This window comes from Saimiri boliviensis, chromosome 3 (genome assembly GCF_048565385.1).
Source record: "Saimiri boliviensis isolate mSaiBol1 chromosome 3, mSaiBol1.pri, whole genome shotgun sequence".
NCBI lineage: Eukaryota > Metazoa > Chordata > Mammalia > Primates > Cebidae > Saimiri > Saimiri boliviensis.
This window is the reverse complement of record NC_133451.1, coordinates 60,221,565-60,245,000: the sequence shown is the minus strand read 5'-3', so window position 1 is coordinate 60,245,000 and position 23,436 is coordinate 60,221,565. Positions and strand designations below refer to the sequence as shown.

General features: G+C 35.2%; 1 protein-coding gene across 12 annotated transcripts in view; it reads left to right on the top strand.

Annotated features, from left to right (window-relative positions):
- The window catches only part of EPHA5 (EPH receptor A5), a 354,031-nt gene that overhangs the window by 182,693 nt on the left and 147,902 nt on the right, over positions 1 to 23,436 (top strand). For 5 of the 12 annotated variants that reach the window (XM_074396211.1, XM_074396210.1, XM_003931889.4 and 2 more), the window contains one exon: positions 1,119 to 1,454. The exons of the other annotated variants lie outside the window; for them this stretch is intronic. In XM_074396211.1, the coding sequence (XP_074252312.1) occupies positions 1,119 to 1,454 (336 nt within the window). The remainder of the gene's footprint in view (positions 1 to 1,118; positions 1,455 to 23,436) is intronic. 12 annotated transcript variants of the gene reach the window in all.

Below are 23,436 nucleotides of genomic sequence, written 5' to 3'. Positions count from 1 at the left end.
TAGACATTATCTAATTAACTTTTTTTATATCTATTATGCTAATCAAGTTCAGGAATAATTAAAATAATTTACAAATAGGATATGGTTACCCTTAATCTAAGACATTTATAAAGCAATTCTGACCATGGATTTCGTTACTTATATTTTAGTGGAAATATTCCATCTTATTGAAATAAGATGATTCTGAATATAAAACATATTTTAAAAACTATGCTCAATTTCAATTAAGAAATGTATAAAAAATTAAGTATTCAAAAATACTTCATGAGGTTAGGAAAGTTTTACTTCTAATAGCTATTAGTAGCTAACATGTTATGATTCTACGAAACTATTTGAGTTAAATTTATTTCTTTTCTTATTTTGGTAGATTATTGGTGTTTGAAACTTGTTCTACTGATCATTCAAAATATGAACACTTTCATTCGTCTTATTGCAGTCCCTTTGAAGGTTATTTTTAAAAATAAATTTCAGATTTTAAATTAAATAAAATTCAAAATTTGCAGAACTGTAATATTAAGACATCAAAGTAAAATATGTTTTCATGTAAATTGTAATTTTGACCATTTACTTAACTTCTAATGCCTTTTTGATATACAATAGGGGGTTTCAAATTTTGCTGGTGATTTATCAAGTAAATACACAATCTGTTTTGAAGCAAGCTAAAGTTATTTTTTTTTTACTTGCAAAATTTGTAGTCAGGAGCAATGCTGAAAATTCTGTATTTTCCTATGCTTATTTCTAGTAGGTACTTCGTGTTTACTTTGTAGGTTGCATGGATTAGCATCAATGAGGAAATATTCAGTTCAATCCCCAAAGAAACTCACCAGTTTTTAAATATATACTTTTATATAATAGTATTTGTGGATCCATAATTTTACTCCTTAATTGTTTACACATATGTGAAGCAAAACATTCTGCTTTTACTTAGCTAAGTTATTTCCATAGGGAATAAACCCCTCTATTTTCCTACAAAATTATGAAAATAAAACTACAAATTATGACTTAAAAAATTTATTGCAAATCTACTTTTTTCCTTCAGACCAGGAATTCATGTGGTAAATAATGCCTAATTAATATCATCTTAAAATTTGTTTTTCTTACTTTACTTTGCAAACCAGGACCCCCCTCCGCTCCTCGGAATGCCATCTCAAATGTTAATGAAACTAGTGTCTTTCTGGAATGGATTCCGCCTGCTGACACTGGTGGAAGGAAAGACGTGTCATATTATATTGCATGCAAGAAGTGCAACTCCCAAGCAGGTGTGTGTGAGGAGTGTGGCGGTCATGTCAGGTACCTTCCCCGGCAAAGCGGCCTGAAAAACACCTCTGTCATGATGGTGGATCTGCTCGCTCACACAAACTATACCTTTGAGATTGAGGCAGTGAACGGAGTGTCCGACTTGAGCCCAGGAGCCCGGCAGTATGTGTCTGTAAATGTAACCACAAATCAAGCAGGTAAGTGCCATGCCTAAGCAAACTGTGTATGTTAGGCCTAGCTCTGTCAATTATTTCCATAGCAAAGAGCCAAGTTGACTGAAATCTGTGTGAGAACTTTCCATTAACCGAAAGGTCAGGACTTAAACTATAGCACATCAAAAATACTTTTGCAGTTTTAAACAAATGAAAGCTAAAGCTTTCTTATTAATAACATTTACAGAAAAAAAAAGAAACACTTCTGATTGAACTTTTTCATTAGAAATACATTTCTGGATCAAATCCATTTGAAGCAAAATTTATCTCATATAATTTCATAGCATTCATTTTTATAGCTCAAATCTATTTTTTGTTTCCTTTAATTTTTAAAAACTCATTAATTTAGCATGTAATCAGGCAGGTCTTATTTGCTTGCTTGGCAACACAGGTGAATTTTCTTAGCAGATCATAAATCTTCTCATATTATTTCAACTATTGTGGCAAAAAATGCATGCAATAAAATGTTCTTTGCTAAGTTCATTTATCAAAATTAGAATAACTATGAAGTATCATACAACCACATGAAAACACTTCTATATACCATATGAAAATTTTGGAATTACTAGGAAGTAGTTAGGCAGTAGGGAATACAGTCCTGTTTGAGCTATTGATTTTCCTATATTTTTCCCTCAAATGTTCACTTTTAAGCAGATTAACATGGAAGACTTCTTTCCTAGTAAGATAAAAACCAAAGATAAACTACAGCTGATTTAATAATTCAACCCACTATGTGGCAAGAGTCATTATAAACCTAAGGGTAATTTGTAGCATGTTTATTTCCACCAACAGGCAACTGAGAGGGAAAGAAAAAGGCATTAAAAGTCAAAAAATTGTTCCTCTATCAACTGGCTACAAATCTCAGTCCCAAGTATAGTAACCTTGTTATCTCCTTAGTACTTCAGGTGGGCTTTGGTCAGTGAGCACATCCTTGCCACCAGTAACTCACAAAGAAACAGGACGTTTGATTGAATGAAATCAGGCTTAGTTTGTATATTAGCATAAGTTTGTAGGTTGTGGAATGCTAGGGTTGATGAGGGAATGCTGTTGGTTAGAAGTCTCAGTCAACATAATTAATTGAAATTGTTGAATATCTCAGGTAAACCAAGTGGTTATGTTTTAAGAATAAGAAAATGCCTGCAGTTGATTTCACTGATTGATAAACCTGAGAGAAACATTCAAAATTACCCCAGATTGTGGAAAGCATGTGATTAATGTAGCAGGAATTGTCCTATACTCTACATGATCTTACCCACATTGAATACTTGTCTATGGCATTGTTTTTCATTAGAACATATAATGCACACATATACGCCACTTTCCCCAGTGAATCATTTATAATTTTTACCTAACCTAAGCTGAACCTAATAGAAGTGCTAAAGAGCCAGACAGGAATAATGAAAATCAATTTTTTCTTCAGTATAGACTCAGCTTCAGGCAATGCTACCACATGTTGACTTTTCATCACCTTATATAGACATCGGGAGTGTTCATAAATGTGTGCTCTCTTCCCATATTAGAAAAATATTGGCTTGAATCCTTTGGTTTCAGTCTTCATATGCAACATCTTTCAACTTTGCTTGATCCTGCATATTAACTTCTACCAACATATTGTAAGCATGTCAAACAATCACTAAGAGTTGTGTTCCTTTAGAATAACATTCTCTAGCTTACAAAACCTTAACTTCTTTGAAAGGCATTCCTTTCATAAACTAGACAGAGGACATAACTGTTTATTTTTTAATGGTGTACTCAACAAATATTTGCTCTAGTTGTCTTTAATTTGCTGGCCTCTTCAGCCTCCAAAGTATATTATTAGAAACTTGAATACCTTAAATATCAAAAAAAGATTAATTTTCATCCAGGTGGTCAATATATAGCTGTCTTATAAAACAAATTTTTGTATTCACAGCAGACAATTTTGTTGACTTTTGGTTGCTATTTGTTTGAGTTCTCACTGTAACATTTTGTAAACCTACCCAAAAAATCAAGATTCTTCTCAGCATCAACATTCCAGAACCACTAAGTCTCACATTACATAAAAATTATGGCCACTTTAAATTGTAGCCACTCAATGGATTCTTCCTGAGCTCCTGCCCAGGGATAGTCAATTGATCAAGACAGGGAAATTGCAACAGAAAAGAGTTTAATACACGTACAGCCAGCTAAGCAGGAGACCAGAGTTTTATTGTTACTCAAATCAGCTCCCCAAAAATTCAGAGGTTAAAGACAGTTTGGTGGGTAGGGGTTTAGGGAATGGGGAATGTTGATTGGTTGGGCCAAGTATCAAATCATAAGGAGTTGAAGGTGACCTCCTGCACAGAGTCAGTTTCTGGGTGAGGGCCTCAAGGCCAGATGAGCCAGTTTAAGTGGTCTTTCTGATGCCAGCTGATCCATCCAAATGCTGCAGGGTCTGAAAATATCTTAAATACCAATCAAAGGTCTTAAAATAGTAATGTTAGCCATGGGAACCATTGGGAAACTTAGCAATCCTGTGGATTATGGCTGTATGACCCCTGAGCCATACTTTCTTCATATTGTGGCTAATTTGTTAGTTTTACAAAGGTGACATGGTCCTCAAGCAAAGAGGGGATTTGTTTCAGGAAGGAGTTATCATTTTTGTTTTAAAGCTAAACTATAAACTAAATTCCTCCCAAAGTTAGTTCAGGCTATCCCCAGGAATGAACAAGGGCAGCTTGGAGGTTAAAGGAAAGATGAAATCAAGTAAGTCAGATCCTTTAATTGTCATAATGTTCTCAATGCTTGGATTATTCTTCTTGCACTGCTACAAATACCTGAGACCAGATAATTTATAAAGGAATGAGGTTTAATTGGCTCATAGTTCTGCAGACTGTACAAGAAGCATGGCAGCTTCTGCTTCTTGTGAGGCCCCAGGAGGCTTCCAGTTATGGCAGAAGGCAAAGAGAGAGCTAGGCATCTGACGTGGTGAGAGCAGGAGTATGACAGACACAGAAGGTGCTACACCCTTTTAAACAACCAGATCTCTTGAGAACTTCCTATCATGAGAACAACACCAAGGAGATAGTGCTGAACTATTCATAAGAAACTGCCCCCATGATCCAATCACCTCCCAGGAGGCCCCACCTCCAACATTGGGAATTATAATTCAACATGAGATTTAGGCAGGGACACAGACCCAAACCGTATTACTCTTAAAATCTCTGCAAAGGTGGTTTCAGAATAACTACTAAAATGTCTTAAGTTTAATGCCACCACCATGATGAAACACTTTTCAAGTACCCAAATTGCAGAAAGGGGATTGTAGTAGTTTTTAATGCCTAAATATCTTTTAAGAATTAAATTGAAGAAAGTTATCCTCACCATATGCGGTTGTTATATAAAACTTCTTTCAGCAGATTTTAAGTTTAGTTTTGAGATCCTCTAAAAATTGTTTTCAGAGAAATATGTTTCTTTCTTAAATAACTCATTTCAACTTTATAATTAGCCTCAACAGTTGTGTTGGTATTTTCTGAATGATTTTGTTGGGGCACAGGAAATGCTTCCCTTTTGTCCTCTTTGTAAGTTTGCTGAGATCACTGAAAATAAACAGCTTAATAGGGAAAATCTTCCATAAAAATTCATTAACACTCTCATGGATGCAGTAATCCACATATATAAGACTCAAAGAAAAGCCAGATGGTTGAGGCTTAAATATCCTCTCCATATAGACTGGGAAATGGGGGGGTTGTAAATGGGGAAATGATTGATCTCAAAGAACAATGGCCTGAGATAAATTTTCTCTGATCTCTGGGGAAACCAATAATGAGAAGATGAGGGGAGGAACTTCACTATGGACAAAGGTTTTCTTAATATGTAAATAAAGTCTCCCTGGTAATCTCTGGAAGGTTCCCTTAGAATAATAAAGAAGAAGTCTGTCTGAGCATGGTGATGACTTTTAGTCTCTTCTCTTTTCTTTTCTAGTGGTTAATCTTTCCTGATTATTTGATGAGATTTCTAGGAAGGAGGCTTTAAGACAATCACATTTCTTTTGAAAAGGAGTTTCCCTTAGTCAAATAAGGACATTTCAGTGAGAGTTCCTCCCTGTAATTGTGAGATGTAGGGAACAGGGAAGAAACAAGAGAAGGTTAGATACTTTTTTGGTTCTGAGGAAACATCTAAGGTCTTCTGACTTCTTTTAATTCCAAGTGCTCATCATGCCAAAGCACTATATGATCTCTCTGCACTCAAACAATATATTTCTGTGTGTATCATAGCAATACATTTTTGAACTGTCCAGATTCAAAATTAGACTCGAAAAGTATAAGAAGAAAAATAATGTGTGTGCAAGTTGAAAATGATGCATTAGGCTGTTAGTCTATAGAAGTGATTAAAAGATCTATAAATATATATATGGTATTTAGACATTTTCGAAACCATTATATTATTATGGAGTCTGGCAACTTGCTTTTAGGGGAAGCTATCTGAATTAAAACAATACTTTTTTTTTTTCATGTAATAGTCAAATTACAAAATTTTAAGGAAAAGCCAAATACTAGAATTGGTTCAACTTTATGGTTCTCGTAAAATGTGGTTATAATAATGATATTGACCAGTAAGAATTCTAAAATTGTGAGAATTTTCTTGGTCAAGAAAAATAAGCAAATGTAAAGGGGGAGAAAAAGCAAGAAAAAAGTATATGTTGCATAATGTAAAGAAATAGTGGCTATGAGAAAGGGAAAACTGATAAGAAAATAAAATGTGAATATGTTAGTTATATAAAGAATTCTTTCGCCGACTTACAAAGGGGATAAAATATAAATAGCAGATAAAGAAATTAAGAGGATAAACTAGTTGATATGCAAATAGTGGATATGCAAATTAGAGAATAAAATAGTGGATATGCATAGTGTTCACTATTAAGCTATTAATCTTATAAAATGAATAATATTATTGAGTTCCTCAAGTTTTCTAATGACTCTTTCATATATAATACATTCTTATACAAAATTGATTTACATATGATAATCTTTCTTTACCAAAAAATTTAGATTTGTTTACATAACAAGACTTCTGTTGTTCTCTTCTATTCTTTTAGGACTTCTAAAATTTAGCTAGATACACAGACTAATAGAGACATAACAACAATAGTGTAAAATAAAAAATATATTAAAAGCAGCTACTTTGAAAGTTTATCTTGTCACAAAATAGTGTAATTTTATGTTTTTCTATGAGCATATATTTTATTTTCCTTTAAAAATAATTTTGCACTAGGCATTTCTAAGCTTAAGCTTAAAGCTCTTTCAATGTACATATACACATGTTTTGTCCCAACAGAAAACAAGCTCATTCTAACCACTAAACCAAAATTACAAATAATCAACATGCCAAGGTACAGAATTCTAATTCTGGGCTGAAGCAGACAAAGTTTCATTTGAATATAGGCTAAAACTCTTGGAAGCTTTTTTCAGAGGGCTATGTTGATATGTGATGGGTAGCAAAATGCAGCAAATTTGCACCTTATCTTGGAAGGCATGTTCTAACCTGTCCCAGATGATCAGAAATATCACCAAGGTAGATGATACCTATATTTGCATGGGTTTTATTTTTGGTTCTTGCCCAAATGTCTGGAGGACATTATAATACCAGTTCACTATGTCTTTTCAATTTGATGTCATCCTTGTAGTTGACCAGCATGATGTCTCATAAGATGTTGAAGTGATCAGTGTTCCCAAAGACTAAATCTGTAAAACTGAAAATTTCAGAGAATATTAGAACAAGATGGTGAAAGCACACTGTTGTTTCTGCAAAAAGGCAGCAAATACTTGTTGGCAATCTCTGTTTACTGAGATATTATAATTTTAAAAAAAGTCACTTGTTAAACTATTATTATAATATTGAGTGTCAGGGTCTTTGTTGATTCTCTTTAGTGAAGGAACCACATTGCCTGTACTTGAACCACCACCTGATTAAAGGGTTTTTTTTTGTTTTACAAAATTAATTTGTCTTCCATGTAGACTGAATAGGTAAGGTAAATCATCTCATGTGTTTATAAGCCCCAGTCTTTTTTCTTCCATATTCGTTGTGATGATCATAGTTGAAACATCCCCCCAGGGATTTGTGTTTCCTCTTTTGGCAGGAGGGAAATACTCAGAGGTCTTTAGTTTGGCCATTACTAGAGTTTGACAGCTTTGACTTCGTGGGCCACAGAGTTAAAAAGACATTTCTTCCAGTTACAGTGTAAATCTTCCAAATGCGCATCAAAGATCTAGTAAAATAATCAAAACCTGAAATGGAAGTATCAATGTATCAACTGTAATATGAGCCCAAGACAAAATTCCATTCATCACATGAACCTGATAACCTCTACTTAAACCAGAGTTTTTCAGTGATAGTCTGAATCCACCAAGATTGGTGTTAGCTTGAAGGCAGTATTCAACAACCTGTGAAAGGTCGGGGTGTTTATATCCACCGCCTTTCCTCCCCAATGTATTTTAAAATGGTAGGAGATATCTTTCAGAAAAGATGTGCAATACTAACCTATGATGCTATCGCAGTCCTTCTTCAAAAGTAACCCTGTTTCTCTTCATTTAAGTGGTCATGGGGTAAGTAAACTAATTCAAGTGTGGAAACTATTGACAGGTCATGACTAATTAGGTCACTAAATGTAGATTTTTACTTCCCAGATTTTGATGTCATTGCCAAGGATCAGATTACTAGTTATTTGGTCCCCTGCATGCTAAAGTACTGTATTTTTTTTTTAACCGTTTATATCCTACTACCTATTATGAGATCCATGTCCACCCTCTTTCCAGTGGTAAAGTACTCCTAAAACCTAAAGAAATGAAATCATGTGAATGCAGCTTCACTCTGTGTGTTCCCCAATATAGAAAATAGAAATTATAGAGTTCTTTTTTAAAAAAATATAGCATTGTCCTCATCATTCTTTTTATTGGTATGGTGAAAAAAGTATCTCCTGAGCTCTTTCTGAAAATTTAGTCAGTGGTGATTTTACAGGTTTTGAACAATAAATCCACCTTAACTTTCATATATCAGTAGGTCATTGAATTCTTGTACATCAAAATGAGGAACTCCAAGTGTCTGAACTTTATTTAACTTAGCCTGTTTCTCAGTCCAGATTTTGGCCAACTAATTGAAGAAGCATTTAGCACCTAAGCCAGCTACCAGAAGTAGCACACTGACTCTAGAATCTCTAATCGGATATTTATACCAGCTTGAATTAAAATTCTTTCTTGCTTCTATATCAGGAACACATAAAATCCATTTTCACACATGTTCCCCCATGCATTTTCAAATTTAGCTATAAAATCTTGTGAGTCTCATATTCAGGAAGCTTCCAGTCCTCAGTATTAACTAGATAATTGGCTCCCAAGAGGATGTTGGGATTTTGAGTTCAAATGGAATAATAGATTTGGTCAGAAAGAGATTGCTCTTCCAACCATTAACTACCTCAAATAAGATATGGACTTGATATGGAGCAGCTTCCTCAGTCGTGTGTTAGACAGCTGAATCTGCTAGCAAGAAGAACTCAATAAGTTTTAGCAGATGAGAATATTTTCAGTCACCTGAACATTCTTATTTATCCAAACATTCCAATGCTCCTGATTTAACTTTTTTCCTCAGTCAATGATCTTCTTTTCTTAAAAGGCAAGACAATAAATTAAATCATCTTTGTAATTCAGGAATTTATGGAAAATACTTGAATTTTGATGTATAGCTATGTCGCCCTTTCCACTATATGAGACAAGAGATGCCCTGATCATTTCAATGTGATTTAAACTAAGAACTTAATCTTGGAGATGATTATTTTATTTCCTTGAACTCTGAAGTGCATTTAGACACAACTGACCTTTGTTGGATTTCTTAAATTTCTCAGGACTGTATGGTGGAATTTGACCACCAAAAATATAATCTTCAATATTATTTGAGGTGAGCACAAGCAATGAGCTGCATGCCCTTATATACCAGAAGTTGTCAGATTGTCATTTTCTAACACCAAACGGATCCTTGCTACACTGAAACACAATAGTCTGATCACTGGCCCTATGCTCCTATTCTCTTAATAGACTTGCCTACAACACTCCTCTCCTGGGAATTTTTATTGTTGTTTTTAAATGTTTGTATTCTTAGTTGCAAATAAATTCTACTCTGGCTAGTTGAAAACAGAAAAGAGAACTAATAAAGAATATGAAGTGGCTCATAGACTCATTGAGAATAGATTCAAAGAATAGAATATAATTGTAGAGGAAAAATGCCCCAAACTCTACCACAGATCTGATGAGGCTGTACATTACCACTGCAGTTGTCGAGCAATGAATGGCAAGGTTTTTATTTTAACGCAGTTGCTATTGCTGCAAGTAACATTGCTGCTTCTGGATCTCAAACTTCAAAACTACAAAGAAATCATCAATATTTCCACCAGCAACATCTCCATGTTTTTCTTTCACTTTCATCCGCAGAAAGCCCAAAACTAAAACTTAATGAAGAACGTGGTTTCTTAATTTGCCTATTTGAATCAGGATCTTGCCTGGGCCAGTGGGTTTGATGTATCTGAAGCCATACACCTTTATCCAAGCAGAAAGGGGTATTTTGAATTCTGATAATTTTGTTGGAAACACAGGCTTGACTACTAGAGCTTTTAAATATGTAAATTGCCATTCAAAAGATTTTACTCAAATTTGAATGAAAAATTATACCTAGAATTTATTAAACAAGTCATCTGAAATATTTAGAGAAAATCTGGTTTTACAATTAATTGAGATTTGTTCATCCCCTCTCCCTCTCTCATCCCCTTTCTCTTTGTTCCCTTCCCTCCTTTTCTTCTTTTCTCATCTCCTTTCTTCCTTTATTGTTTCTTTCCTGTATTCTTGTGTTTTTTGTTTGTTTGTATCTCAGGGGTTGAGGGCTGAGTAAATAATATGCCTTAATTCAGGATACATTTTCATCTTTGAACCAAACAGGACCCTCTTTTGGTTTATACATAAATTTTTTATGTACCCACTTTCATTTTTATCCTAAATCTACTTGCCATTTATCTACACTAAAGACCAACCATTTTAATGTGTTTATTTTTCATAAAGTATTACTTAAAATCATATGCATATGTTTTTTATTTAGTAGTTGTATAGCTTTTTGTATATAATACTTTTTCACCGTAATCATATTTTATAAATCCATACACGTTGTTTACGGCCATGTAGTGTGCAGCTTATTACCATAATATATCCATGTCCACTGCACTTTTCACAACAACTCACCCAGTAATGGAGGCCCAGGTTTTCTTACTGCCTGATTTGTGGACATTCTGTAATCAACATAAAACCCTAATACAGTAATTTTAATTGAGTGTACACAATATTTCATATCTAAAATATAAAAAGAAAAACAAAAGCAATAATAGTAGTTTCATTGCATTTTTAGTTCTTTCCCCCTTTTCTCTACACAAGATATCTTATATAGTTCTCCTCACAACGAAATGTACAGAGAAGAAATTCTGTTTGCTTGCATCTAGTATACAGAACAGCAGATTAGTATATTGATTAAAGATCTGGACTGATGATCTTACTTTTCTGGGTTCTATCCTATCTCTTCTAGTAACTAACTTTTTGGTTTGAGTAAATTACTTAAATATCACAGGGCCTCAGGTTTAACACATGTGAAGTGGAAATAAATGGTATCTGTGACATACAGTAATTACCACAATCAAATGTGCTAACTCTACAAAACAATTAGTGTAATGCTTGGCATCTAGTAAGGTGTGAATACATGTTACTATAGTATTATTTAAGAAACTCTTCAATAATCTTTCAAGCGGCATGAATCTATGCAATAAAGTATGGAAAAAATAGGTTATAGAGTTCATGAGTATTATATAGACAGACTCATTGGTAAAGTAAAATGGAAAGAGGATAAATATTTAAAAGCAAAAAATAATGCATAGAACCATGATTCTACAGATAACAAAAGACAAGTGCTTCAAGCTTGCAGGAGTATACCAATAAAATTCCTTTTCTAATGGGAACTATATATTTAATGATTTCTTAAAATATTGAGCTTAAAATAGCGTTGAAGTTCTTCTAATTTTGATAAAATATAACATAAAGAAACAATAGTATTACAGGATCAAGTCCGGGCGCCTTGGCTCATGCCTATAATCCCAGCACTTTAGGAGGCCGAGGAGGACGGAACACTTGAGACCAGGAGTTTGAGACCAAACTGGCCAGTGTGGTGAAACCCCATCTCTACTAAAAATACAAAAATTAGCTGGACATGGTGTTGCACACCTGTAATCCCTGCTACTCAGGAAGCTGAGACGCAAAAATCACTTGAACTCAGGAGGAGGAAGTTGCAGTGAGCCACAATCATGCCACTGCATTCTAGCCTGTGCAACAAAGCAAGACCCTGTCTTAAAAAAAAAAAAAAAACCAAAAAATAAAAATAAAAAGTGTAACAGTGTGAAACTAAGAGCAAATGGGGGAAAATACATTGCATATAGAAAATAGATTTATAATTTGATTTTCATCAAAATATATTTTGAAAAGGTATAAAGTTTGTTAACTCATCATTTTGATGTGTGAATGGATGCTAATTTGCTAAATCATTGAAGTTTTTAAGGACAAATATGAGACGGATGTTTTGTTTAATTACATATCATGAATATATCTATATTGGCCTCACACTGATGCTTCTGTGACCATATTAGTGTTCTGATTATGGCTGCCAACAAAAATATTTTCATTTTGCCAATTAGAGCTGTCTGTCTATATTGAAATATTGAAATTTGGCTTCAGTGACACTCAAGTTCTGTTCTTGTTATCATGTGTGTTTGCTGTTTGGACAACAGTTCAGAGATGGGATTCTAATCCAATGAGTATTTCTATAATTCATCTCTGATTTATTCAATAAGTATTAGGGATGGGGTAGAATATTTTTAGAAGTCATCAAAATACATGTTTTGTTCATTGACTTCAGAGTCTTGCCAGGGACTCACCTCATTTCTAAAAAAGCACTTCAGGACCTTCTGTTCCTTCTCCTTCTCACTTCTATCTACAATAATGCCAGAGACAGGGTAGCTAGCATGTTTCAGTACTAACTGTGTGCACATTACTATGCAAAGAACTGTATTGAAATTTCCTTATTTGATACTAGCAATATCCTCTTGACAAGATACTATTCCCATTTTTAGGCTGAAGGAACTAAAGTTTAAAAATGTAAAATGGGGCTGGGCGCGGTGGCTCACGCCTGTAATCCCGGCACTTTGGGAGGCCAAGGCGGGTGGATCACGAGGTCAAGAGATCGAGACCATCCTGGTCAACATGGTGAAACCCCGTCTCTACTAAAAATACAAAAAAATTAGCTGGACATGGTGGCACGTGCCTGTAATCCCAGCTACTCAGGAGGCTGAGGCAGGAGAGTTGCCTGAACCTGGGAAGAGGAGGTTGTGGTGAGCCGAGATTGAGCCATTGCTCAGCCTGGGAAACAAGAGCGAAACTCCGCCTCAAAAAAAAAAAAAAAAAAAAAAAATTCAAAATGGGTCAGGCGCTGCAGCTCATGTCTGTAATTTCAGCACTTTGAGAGGCTGAGGTGGGTAGATCATGAGGACAAGAGATCGAGACCATCCTGGCCAACATGGTGAATCCCTGTCTCTACTAAAAATACAAAAATTAGTTGGACATGATGGCATGCACCTGAGTCCCAGTTCCTTAGGAAGCTGAGGTAGGAGAATCGCTTGAACCCAGGAGGCGGAGGTTTTAGGGAAAAGAGATCACGCCACTGCACTCCAGTCTGGGTGACAAAGCGAGACTCCATCTCAAAAAATTTTAAAAAATGAAAAGTAAAGTGAAGTGATTTCCCCAAAGTCACAGATCTAGTAAGTGAGGGAATAGAAATCTGAACCAATTCTTAGGCTAGAGCCAGGATGTTCTGAATCATAACAAAATATTGCACATGCTATTCTCTCTACCTAAAACCTATTTTCCTAAATCATTGTCCTAGATAGCTCAGTTTTCAAATCCACTTAAATTGCTGCTTTCTTGAAAAAACTTTCTCTGCTCTCCAGTTTGAACATGGCTTTTGAAGGTAACTCCAAGCACAGGAGCTGTAACAATTTGTTCTGTTCTCTGTTTTTCTAGAATCTTTTCTTGGGGGACACAACAGTGCTTACCGCTTGTGATTGTTAAAGTAGCTCATAAACGAATGGGTTCAGTGGTTTTTCTATTCTTCAAATCAGTGTTATAATTCCAATTGCTGACAGTGATGGCATATAATATGTTTTAAACATTTTTGAGTTTTTTCAAATAATTTTACATCAATTTTTTTGTTGTTGTTGTTTTTGTTTGATGTTTCTTTCATATAATATTAAGGATTCAAACATGGTACCCTAATTGTGATTAATAGTTAAGTTCAGATTTTTTTCCAGAACCCTGAAATAAGGCATTATTACTTAAGATCATCTGCTTAGCTGCCCTTAGCCTACTTAGTTAATCTTTCTTCTTTAGAGACTATATTTTTAAATTAATTAATTATTTAATTAATTTTTGCTACATGGGTATATTGCATGATGCTGAGGTTTGGAATACTAATGATCCTGCCATCAAGATAGTGAGCATAGTACCTAAAAGTTATTTTTTCACCCCTTTTCCCCTCCTCTCCCTCCATGGTCTATCAGACTCCAGTATCTACTATTTCATCTTTATGTTAATGAATTCCCAGTATTTGGCTCCCACTTATAAGTGAGAACATGGGTGTTAAGTTTTCTGCTCTTCATTGATATGCTTGGGATAATGGCCTCCAGCTACATTCATATTGTTGTGAAGGACATGATTGTGTTTTTTGGGGGCTGCATGGTATTCCATGAAAGACACTAAAATCAAGACAAAAGCATGCAGTGAAAGTGACTAAAACCATGCTAGAGATAAATTTTGTGTATTGTGTTATTTAATGGCAACTCACAGTATTTTCCATCTTTAGTGGGTTTATGAATTACCTGTGTATGTTTGTTACAATGTATTTTCATGGACTCCATACCCTGAATTTATGATTCAGTGTATCCAAGGTAGGGCCAAGAATCTGCCTATTTTATCACACACACAAACACACACACACACACACACACACACACACACACACACACAGTCTGTGATTCTGACACAGGAGTGTTTGTCTCATATGATAAAAATAGATTTTTAGGAGGTTCTGATATTTATTTTCTACCTCATTTATCTAGGGAAATGGTGACAATCTTAACCAGGATTGTTTTATGTCAGTATGCCCAAATGCTCTGTACAAAATACCTGCTAACAGTCTATTTTTGCACCAGCAATTATTTTGTTAATTTTATATTCTTTATGTCTTACCTGTGAACTCTATTCTGCCCAATGCTTACCTGGAAATTAGTTTTAAACCTTACTCTTTCATGTCAAATCTGGTTGCAAACAGGTTTGCAATTCAATGTAAACATGGTCAATGTTCTATTTCCTTTGAAAGCTATCAAACATTCTTGTGGCTTAGCTCAAAATCAGAGCAGCTCAGCTATGGAACTGTTCAATCATTCATCTCATTGGCATGTATTCTATGAATTAATTTGTTAAAAAATGCATATTGTAAATTGATATGCATAGATTATGAATTTGCTTAAAACCTCATGCTGAGGTTTTATTCTCCTTTATTACTATTCCTAGGGAACATAGCTCTTAGAGCTTTACCAGTGGCTTAAATCATATACATCTTCTTAGTGTGCTGTGTAGATATAGTATAATACTGAACCCACTGATGCCAAGTCATGTTTAAATCAAGCATATACATGAGTCCTGTATTAGGTTCTAAACAAAGTTCACTTAGAATAAACAAACTATTTTATACAGCGTGTTGAAATAACTTGTCCTTGTTATTTCATGAAATTGATTGCCATACATTTACACACAACGTATTTATTCAGCACCTTCTGCATTTGTTATGCTCAACTGAACTTTTTAAAAGATACTAAGCTATTCAAAGACATGCTTCATCTTTAGAGGATTCTATTCCCCCTCTGACGAATTAAATAATTGAATAATAAAAGCTAATAAAATAAAACAAGTGAATTAATGACAATTGGGCATTGAACTTCATAGTAATAGCATCAAATTTGTTACCTTTGAGTGACAATATAGATTGACTTGTTTACTGTATGGTATCTTTTATAGTCTCTATTTTGCCTCCTTTATCACATGTACACATCTGTGGAAGCATTTACTCAAATCCACTTAGTTGTAGTATGGAAATGTAATTATTAAAAATAGATGACAAACCATTTTGCAACAGCTCTTATGTCTATTTAAAAGGTCATGAGTTGTTTAGGGAGCCTCAATGCCAGCATAATCAACCTGTATTGATAGTGACCTATTATTAAATGATATATTAACATAAAATGAAATGAGTAAATAAATATTTTTAAATTGACTTTTGGGAGCATTTTCATTTATTCCATTTGATTTTATTAATAATTTACAGTTCATCAGATGCATTATTGAAATTGTCAAAGCAACTTAGCTATTTTGTAGTTTGGCTGCAAAACACCAATATCTTCTTTATCAGAACAAGCACCTAGCTTTAGAAGGTTTTTTGAAGATGTGAAATAGTTTTCAGTAAACAAAATATACTTAGAATGCTGGCTTTTTTGATCTTACTTTTTTGAATTTTTCTCCATTAGTAAGAAAATAGAGGATAGTTTATTAACTTTTCAAGCCTAGAAGGCCTGAGGGTATGACCTGTACTGCAAACTGATGCTTACATTGTAACTCAACATAGTTTCTTCTAGACTTGTGGTATGAACAAAATATAAATATAATATTACTCTAACATGGATTTTATTTGCTTTGGTTATATCTGCCTATTTAAAGTATATGATTTATAGAGCTTGTGGTTATTGTTTAAATGCTCTTTATTTTTTTTCCTAATAAAATAGTAAATGACATTTGAAGATGAAAACTCTCATTATGTGATGAATTATTAATCTGTCAGGTTATTTTTTCTGTCAGCAACAGTATATTCATATTAAAAGGAATTCATTTCCTATTACATATCCTTAATCCTCAATGTGCTATAGATATTAAAGGAAATATTTGTTTCAGGAAAAAAAAAAGGCTTTATACCATATTGAAAGAGTAATGAGAACTACTAGTGGGGGAAGTGAAAAAGGAGGTTGGGATTTGAGAAACTACCTATTGGGTTCTATAATCACTAGTTGGGTGATGTTTGTCTACTATGGGATCATTTGTCCCCTAATCCTCAGCATTATACAATATACATGATATGCTTTGGCTTTGTATCACCACCTAAATCCCACCTTAAACTGCAAGCTCCATAGTCCCCATATGTCAAGGGAGGGACTAGGTGGGAGGTGATTGTATCGTGGCGCCAGTTTCCTTCATGCTGTTCTTGTGATATTGAGTGAGATCTCATGAGATCTGATGTTTGATCAGGCAGTTCTCCCTGTTCTTGCTCTCTCTGTCTTCCCTGCCACCATATAAGATGTGCCTGCTTCTTTTTCTGCCATAATTCTAAGTTTCTTGAGGCCTTCCAGCCATTAAGAACTGTGAATCAATTAAGCCTGTTTTGTTTATACAATACTGGATCTCGAGTAGCATCTTTATAGAAGTGTGGGAATGTTTTAATACAGGAAATTGGTACTGCAGAGAGTGGGATACTGCTATAAAGATACCTGAAAGTGTGAAAGTAACTTTGGAACTGGGTAACAGGCAGAAGTTGGAATAGTTTTAAGGGCTGAGAAGAAGACTGAAAGATGTGGGAAAGTTTGAAACTTCCTAGAGACTTGAGTGGTTTTTGACCAAAATGCTGATAGTGATATGGACTATGAAGTCCAGTCTGAGGTGACTCAGGTGGAAATGAGTAACTTGTTGGGACCTGGAGCAATGATCACTCTTTTATGCTTTATCAAAGAGATTGATGACATTTTGCCTCTGTACTAGATATCTGTGGAACTTTGAACTTGAGAGAGATGATCTGAAACTGGAATGTATGTTTAAAAGGGAAGCAGAACATAAAAGTTTGGAATATTGGCAGACTGATGATGTGATGGAGAAGAAAAACCCATTTTCTGGAGAGAAATTCAAGCCAACTGCAGAAATTTGCATAGTAATGAGAAACTGGATATTAATTGCAAAGGCAATAGGGAAAATACGTCAAGGGCATGTCAGGAGATTTTGGTGGCAGCCCGTCCCTTCACAAGCCAGGAAACTTAGGAGAGAAAAATGGTTTTGTGGGCTAGGCCCAAGGGCTACTGCTCTGTACAACCTTGGGAGTTGGCGTCCTACGTCCCAATGTTTCAGTTCCAGTTGTGGCTAAAATGGGCCAAGGTAGAGCTTGTACCATTGCTTCAGAGGGTTCAAGCCCCAAGCCTTAGTGTCTTCCATGTCCTGTTGGGTTTGCAGGTACACAGAAGTCAAGAATTGAGGTTTGGGAACCTGCTACTAGATTTCAGAGGATGTATGGAAACTCCTGGATATCCAGGCAGAAGTCTGCTGTCAGGGTAGAGCCCTCACAGCGAACCTCTACTAAGGCAGCACAGAAGGAAAATATGGGATTGGAGCATCCACAAACTGTCCTCTCTAAGGAACTGACTAGTGGATCCGTGAGAAGAGGCCCACAATCCTTCAGATACCAGAATGGTAGATCCATAAACAGTTTGCATTATGTCCCTGGAAAAGCCAGAGGCACTCAATACCAGCCCATAAAGGAACTGTCCAAGGCTGTGGGAGCCATTTTTGGCATCAGTGTGCACCAGATGTGAGACATGGGGTCAAAGGAGAGGATTTTGAAGCTTTAAGATTCAATGACTACCCTGCTGGATTTCAGACATGACTGAAGTCTGCGGCCCCTTTATTTTGGTCAGTTTCTCCTATATGGAATGGTAGTCTTTATCCAAATGAGACATTGGACTATGCACTTTTTGGTTATTACTGGGTAATTTATGGTATTGAGTTAAGAAACTGCTGGAAAGGCATGATTATGTTTTGAAAAGTGACAACATTTGATTTGGGAGGGGCTGGGGAAGGAATAATATGATTTGGCTCAGTGTTCCCATCCAAAACCCATCTTCAAGTATAATCCTCGTAATCTTTAGGAGGTAGTTACCTTTAGGAGGTAACTGGATCATGGGGCAGTTTCCCGCATGCTGTTCTCCTGATAGTGAGTGATAAAAAACTGGAGATCTGATGGTTTTATAAGCGGTTTTCCCTGTTCTTGCTCTCTCTGTCTGTCACCTTCCACCATATAAGACAAACCTGCTTCCCTTTCCACCATGATTTTAAGTTTCCTGAGGCTCCCCAACAGTGTGGAACTACGAGGCAAGTAAGCCTCTTTTATTTATAAATTGCTCAGTCTAGGATATTATCTTCATAGAAGTGTGAAAATGGACTAATCCAATATCCACACAACAAACCTAAGCATTATACCCCATGAATCTAAATAAAAGTTAAAATAAAAATAATTATTAAGCTTTTCAAGTTGTTAGTGATAGGTGTGGTAACAGTGGTTTATTTTTGTTTTCATCCATTTTAGACAATTAAATTTGATGAGAATAAATGGTTTCAAACACTGAATGACTGATTTTAAACATTTCCAAATATGATGTTGGCATTGGTATCCATCAGAGAGAAAGTAGATATGCCTTTGTTTATGAAATTTTTGTCTGTGTTTCTAGGAATTAGGACTGTTAAAAGAAAAACTTCATCCAAATTAAAGCAAATTGTCATGACAATTTGCTTCTCAGGCAACCGCCCAGATCACAGCAGATTCAGAGAGACTCCAGGGATGTCTTGTGGTCAGAACAAATTTATAGACAAAAAAAGGAGAAGTGATGTATAAGTGTTTGTCTTATTTGAACGCAGTTTGAACACTGCTGGGATTAGCCAAGACTCAGATATTGTTACAGGCACATACTCCCAAATTAGGGTTTCAATCTGTCTACTTATTAAGTTGGGTTGCAGTTCATCCACAAGGACTCAAATATAAAAGTACTAAGGCCTTCTTAGGCCATATTTAATTTGCTTTAACAGGACTGAAAATATTGGTGATTTGTACCTCAAAACTGTGAAGTCACATACTTAACGTAATTGATAGTGACCTTAAATTTCATGTAGCCTTACTGTATTCTTTGCTTCCTAAAGAATTTGTCATTATCTTATCTTGCTTTATCATTATTTCTAGTCCTACCATTATTTTACCTCCTTTAAAGAAAAATATCCAACTCTATACGTCACTGTGCTGTCTTTAATTGAGAGAGATCATATTCACTTACATGGTTATTATAAGACAGCAGAGAAAGTACATGTTCTACTATTACATATTTAGGAAACTCTTCACCAGGTGTGGTGGCTCACACCTGTAATCCCAGCACTTTGAGTGGCTGAGGCAGATGGATTGTTTGAGGCCAGGAGTTCGAGACCAGCTTGGGCAGCATGGTGAAATCCTGTCTTTATTAAAAACACAAAAATTAGCCTGGCGAATGGCACAAACCTGTAATCCCATCTACTTGGAAGGCTGAGGCACACTAATCACTTGAACGTAGGAGGCAGAGGTTGCAGTCAGCCAAGATCATGCCACTTCACTCCAGCCTCAGTGACAGAGTAAGACTCTGTTAAAAAAAAAAAAAAAAGAAAAGAAAACTACTGCCACATGAGATGAAGTTCCTGGACTCAACATTGTATTGACCTTTATAAAGACTAACCATGAATATCATGAAAAACAACTCTTTTTTATTATGGTAGAGTATGACATTAATAGTTAAACTAGACTCTGGTTTAACAGCAATCTACTCTCCTTCAATTTCTTTTCTTTTCTTTTAAAGCCTAATGCCTATTTGGCTTTTTCAGGGGCAGTGGCTAAGAATTTTTATTTTATTTTATTTATCTTCTAACAAAATCTTTATGGGCACACAGTAGGTGTATATATGTTTTTCTTACTAAGTGAACAGGTTTTTAAAATATTTAATCAGGATTCATCTTAAAATTCTTATGTATTCTTTAAATTTATTTTAAAGATGCTGATAATGATGATTATTACAGCAAAAAAAAATTGCACCATGCCAAGTTGCTCTTAATTGTATAGGGATATGTTAAGTAAATTTCTTAACTAAATATCTAAAATATTTTTGTGAAATTAGAAGGAGAGACAAAATCTGTGTTTTTCTCCTGAATCTGGTCCTCTTGCCAAGGAGCTGTTAAGCAGCCCTATACTCCTCAATGGCGTCCAGTGCCGGATGTTTGCTCTGAGACGCTAAAGCTGTCTCAGCTTTTCTACTGCAAACATTGCTTTTGTTTTCAATTGCCCTATATGAATAATGTTTTACATAATACTTTCTAAAATACAAACAATAATGAGCATTACTAATCATCATTTTACTCCTTGTACCAATTCTTTGAAATATATAGGTTGTATCCCTATTTCATGCCCTAGTCAATTGGCCAAAGGTTTAAATTCATAGTTTTCTGACCCTACATCAGTCGAGAAGCTACAAGCAGCATAAATTTAACTATAATGTACTTAAAAAATACCGAGAATATATTTTATCATCGAAAACCACCAGTTCTGGGAACAATTTGTGGTGTGTGTGTGTGTTTCCCCCCTTTGGCTATTTTGTAGTTTATTCTGTAAATTATTTTATATTTATCATCAATTTATAGATTTTTATTGCTCAAAGTTCTGCCCTTGAATCTTTCTCATTTTGAAAAAATATATATTATGACATTGCCTTACAAAAGCACGCTTGGCTATGTGATACGTAACAAACCATCTCAAAAGCTCAGTGACCTGAAAAAATAACCATTTATTTTTGCATGTTTGTCTACATATCTATTAGGTGTTCCATCTTTCCTCAGCTTGCTTACTTAAATATATATGTACATATAGTCAGATGCAGGTTAGATAGGTAACTATATTTATTCCCTATAGCTGTTGTAACAAATTACCACATACGCTGTGGTTTAAACAACATGAATTTATAAATTATCATAAATTCTATAAGTTAGAAGTTCGGTAAAGGCTTCGTGGGCTAAAAGCAAGGTGTCAGCAGAACTGTGTTTCCCTTTGGAAGTTCTAGGGAATAATTCATTTCCTGGGCTTTCCAGCTTCTAGAGGATTCCTGCATTTGGCTGCTGGTCCTCTTCTTCCACCTTCAAAGCTAGCAATGATGGCTCAAATCCTTACATTGCCACACTCTGACTTCATCTTCAGCCTCCATCTTCACTTCTTTTTACCCTTGTGATTACACTGGGCATGCCCAGAGAATTCAGAATAATTTGTCTATCTACTGATTAGCAAACTTCATTCTATCTGCAACTTGAATTCCCGTTTGCCATGTAATGTAACATATCCAGATGTTCTGTGAATTAGGGCTATTATTATGCCTACAACAATGACTCTGTGCAACAGATCTGGACTCTTTTAGGTATCTCAAGATCAGCAAACTGACTGATTTAGGATGACTTTGGTTGAGATAACTGAGCTTTTCTACTTATGGTCTTTCAACCTGAAGCAGTCTGGCTTAGGCTTGTCTCTTGTAAAGTCTAGTTACTGAGAGACATAACATGTCATTACATGTATTGCTTTCTAATGGTTGTGATTAGTCAAAAGATTAATTCAGATGCAAATAGTGGGAAATCAAAGTATTCCACCCTTAATGGGAGGAGCTATAAAATCACATGACAAATAGCCTAGAAATTGACAGGGGTGGAGAAAGGGGACTAGTTTTGCAATAAATCTACCACTGTTGGAATACCTGCAATCATTATAATGACTGGTTTATTCACTGATCAGGCAAACTCTCTTTTGCTTTCTGGTCTTTATATGTGTCATTCTGACTGGCTGACACTCTTTTTCCTTGCTCAGTCTGCAGAGTGGAAGACAAAGTAATCTCTCTGTACTTGTTTGTTATGGGGGTAGTCCACTGGGAAACAAATAGAAAGTCAAGTTTCATTCTGCTTTATTGCCATCTTTCTTGTGTATTTTAAAATAACCACTTCTTTTGTCCCAGTGGTAATTAAGGGGCTATCACTTTTTTGGTGTCTCATTGCCTGCTTTCTGTTCCCAGATGTGGGAAATTCATGTGGGACAACTATATGCTCAAGTGCACTGGGGTGGCTTGCCTAGAATGAAAAGGAAATGCTACAGAAGGGATGACTCCATCCTAAGTATCTGACTTTAATATCAGGATGTTGGGCCTATAAAAACTTAAAAAAAAGGAGCCAAATGGACAAGGAGTCTATGCTTACAATCAGATATTCCCAGGTAATGCTTAAGAGTTTCCATAATCTTGAAAGCACTTTTGATGCTTTTTCTCCTCACATCCCACATGTAATAATCTAGTAAATTCTAACTATTCTATACATAAATATAGCTATAATTCAGTAATTTATTACTCATTCCATTGCTGACACGTTGAGTCAAACCACCATTATGACATAACTCGATTACAACAGTCTCCAGGTGAATGTCTTCATTTTCTTTCTTGGATCTCTACAGTTTATTTAAATATAGCAGACACAGGTATCTCTTTAAAATAAGTCAAATGATGATACTTCTCTCCTCAAAACTCTCTAATCACTCCTCATCTTGCTCAGAATGAGAAACACAGTCTCACAGGATCTAAACCTTTATTATTTATTTGGGTAACCTCATCTCCCAATAGGTTATCACTTGCTCACTTTACCAGGCACACTTGCATTTTTTACTAATCATTGAGCTTCCAGGCCTGTGGCAGTCTCAGGACTTTTATACTTGCTTTTACTTCTGCTGAGTACCACCTTTTCTAAAAATATCCATATTTCTCCCTACCTTGGCATTATCATTACCTTTCACTCAAACATTTCCAAAAGTGTTTTCGGACCATCCTATATAAAGTTATGCACATATGTACACACGCCTAGGCACACATGCCCACACACATGCAAACACACAACCTGTCTCACCCTAACCTTTTTTATCTCACTTA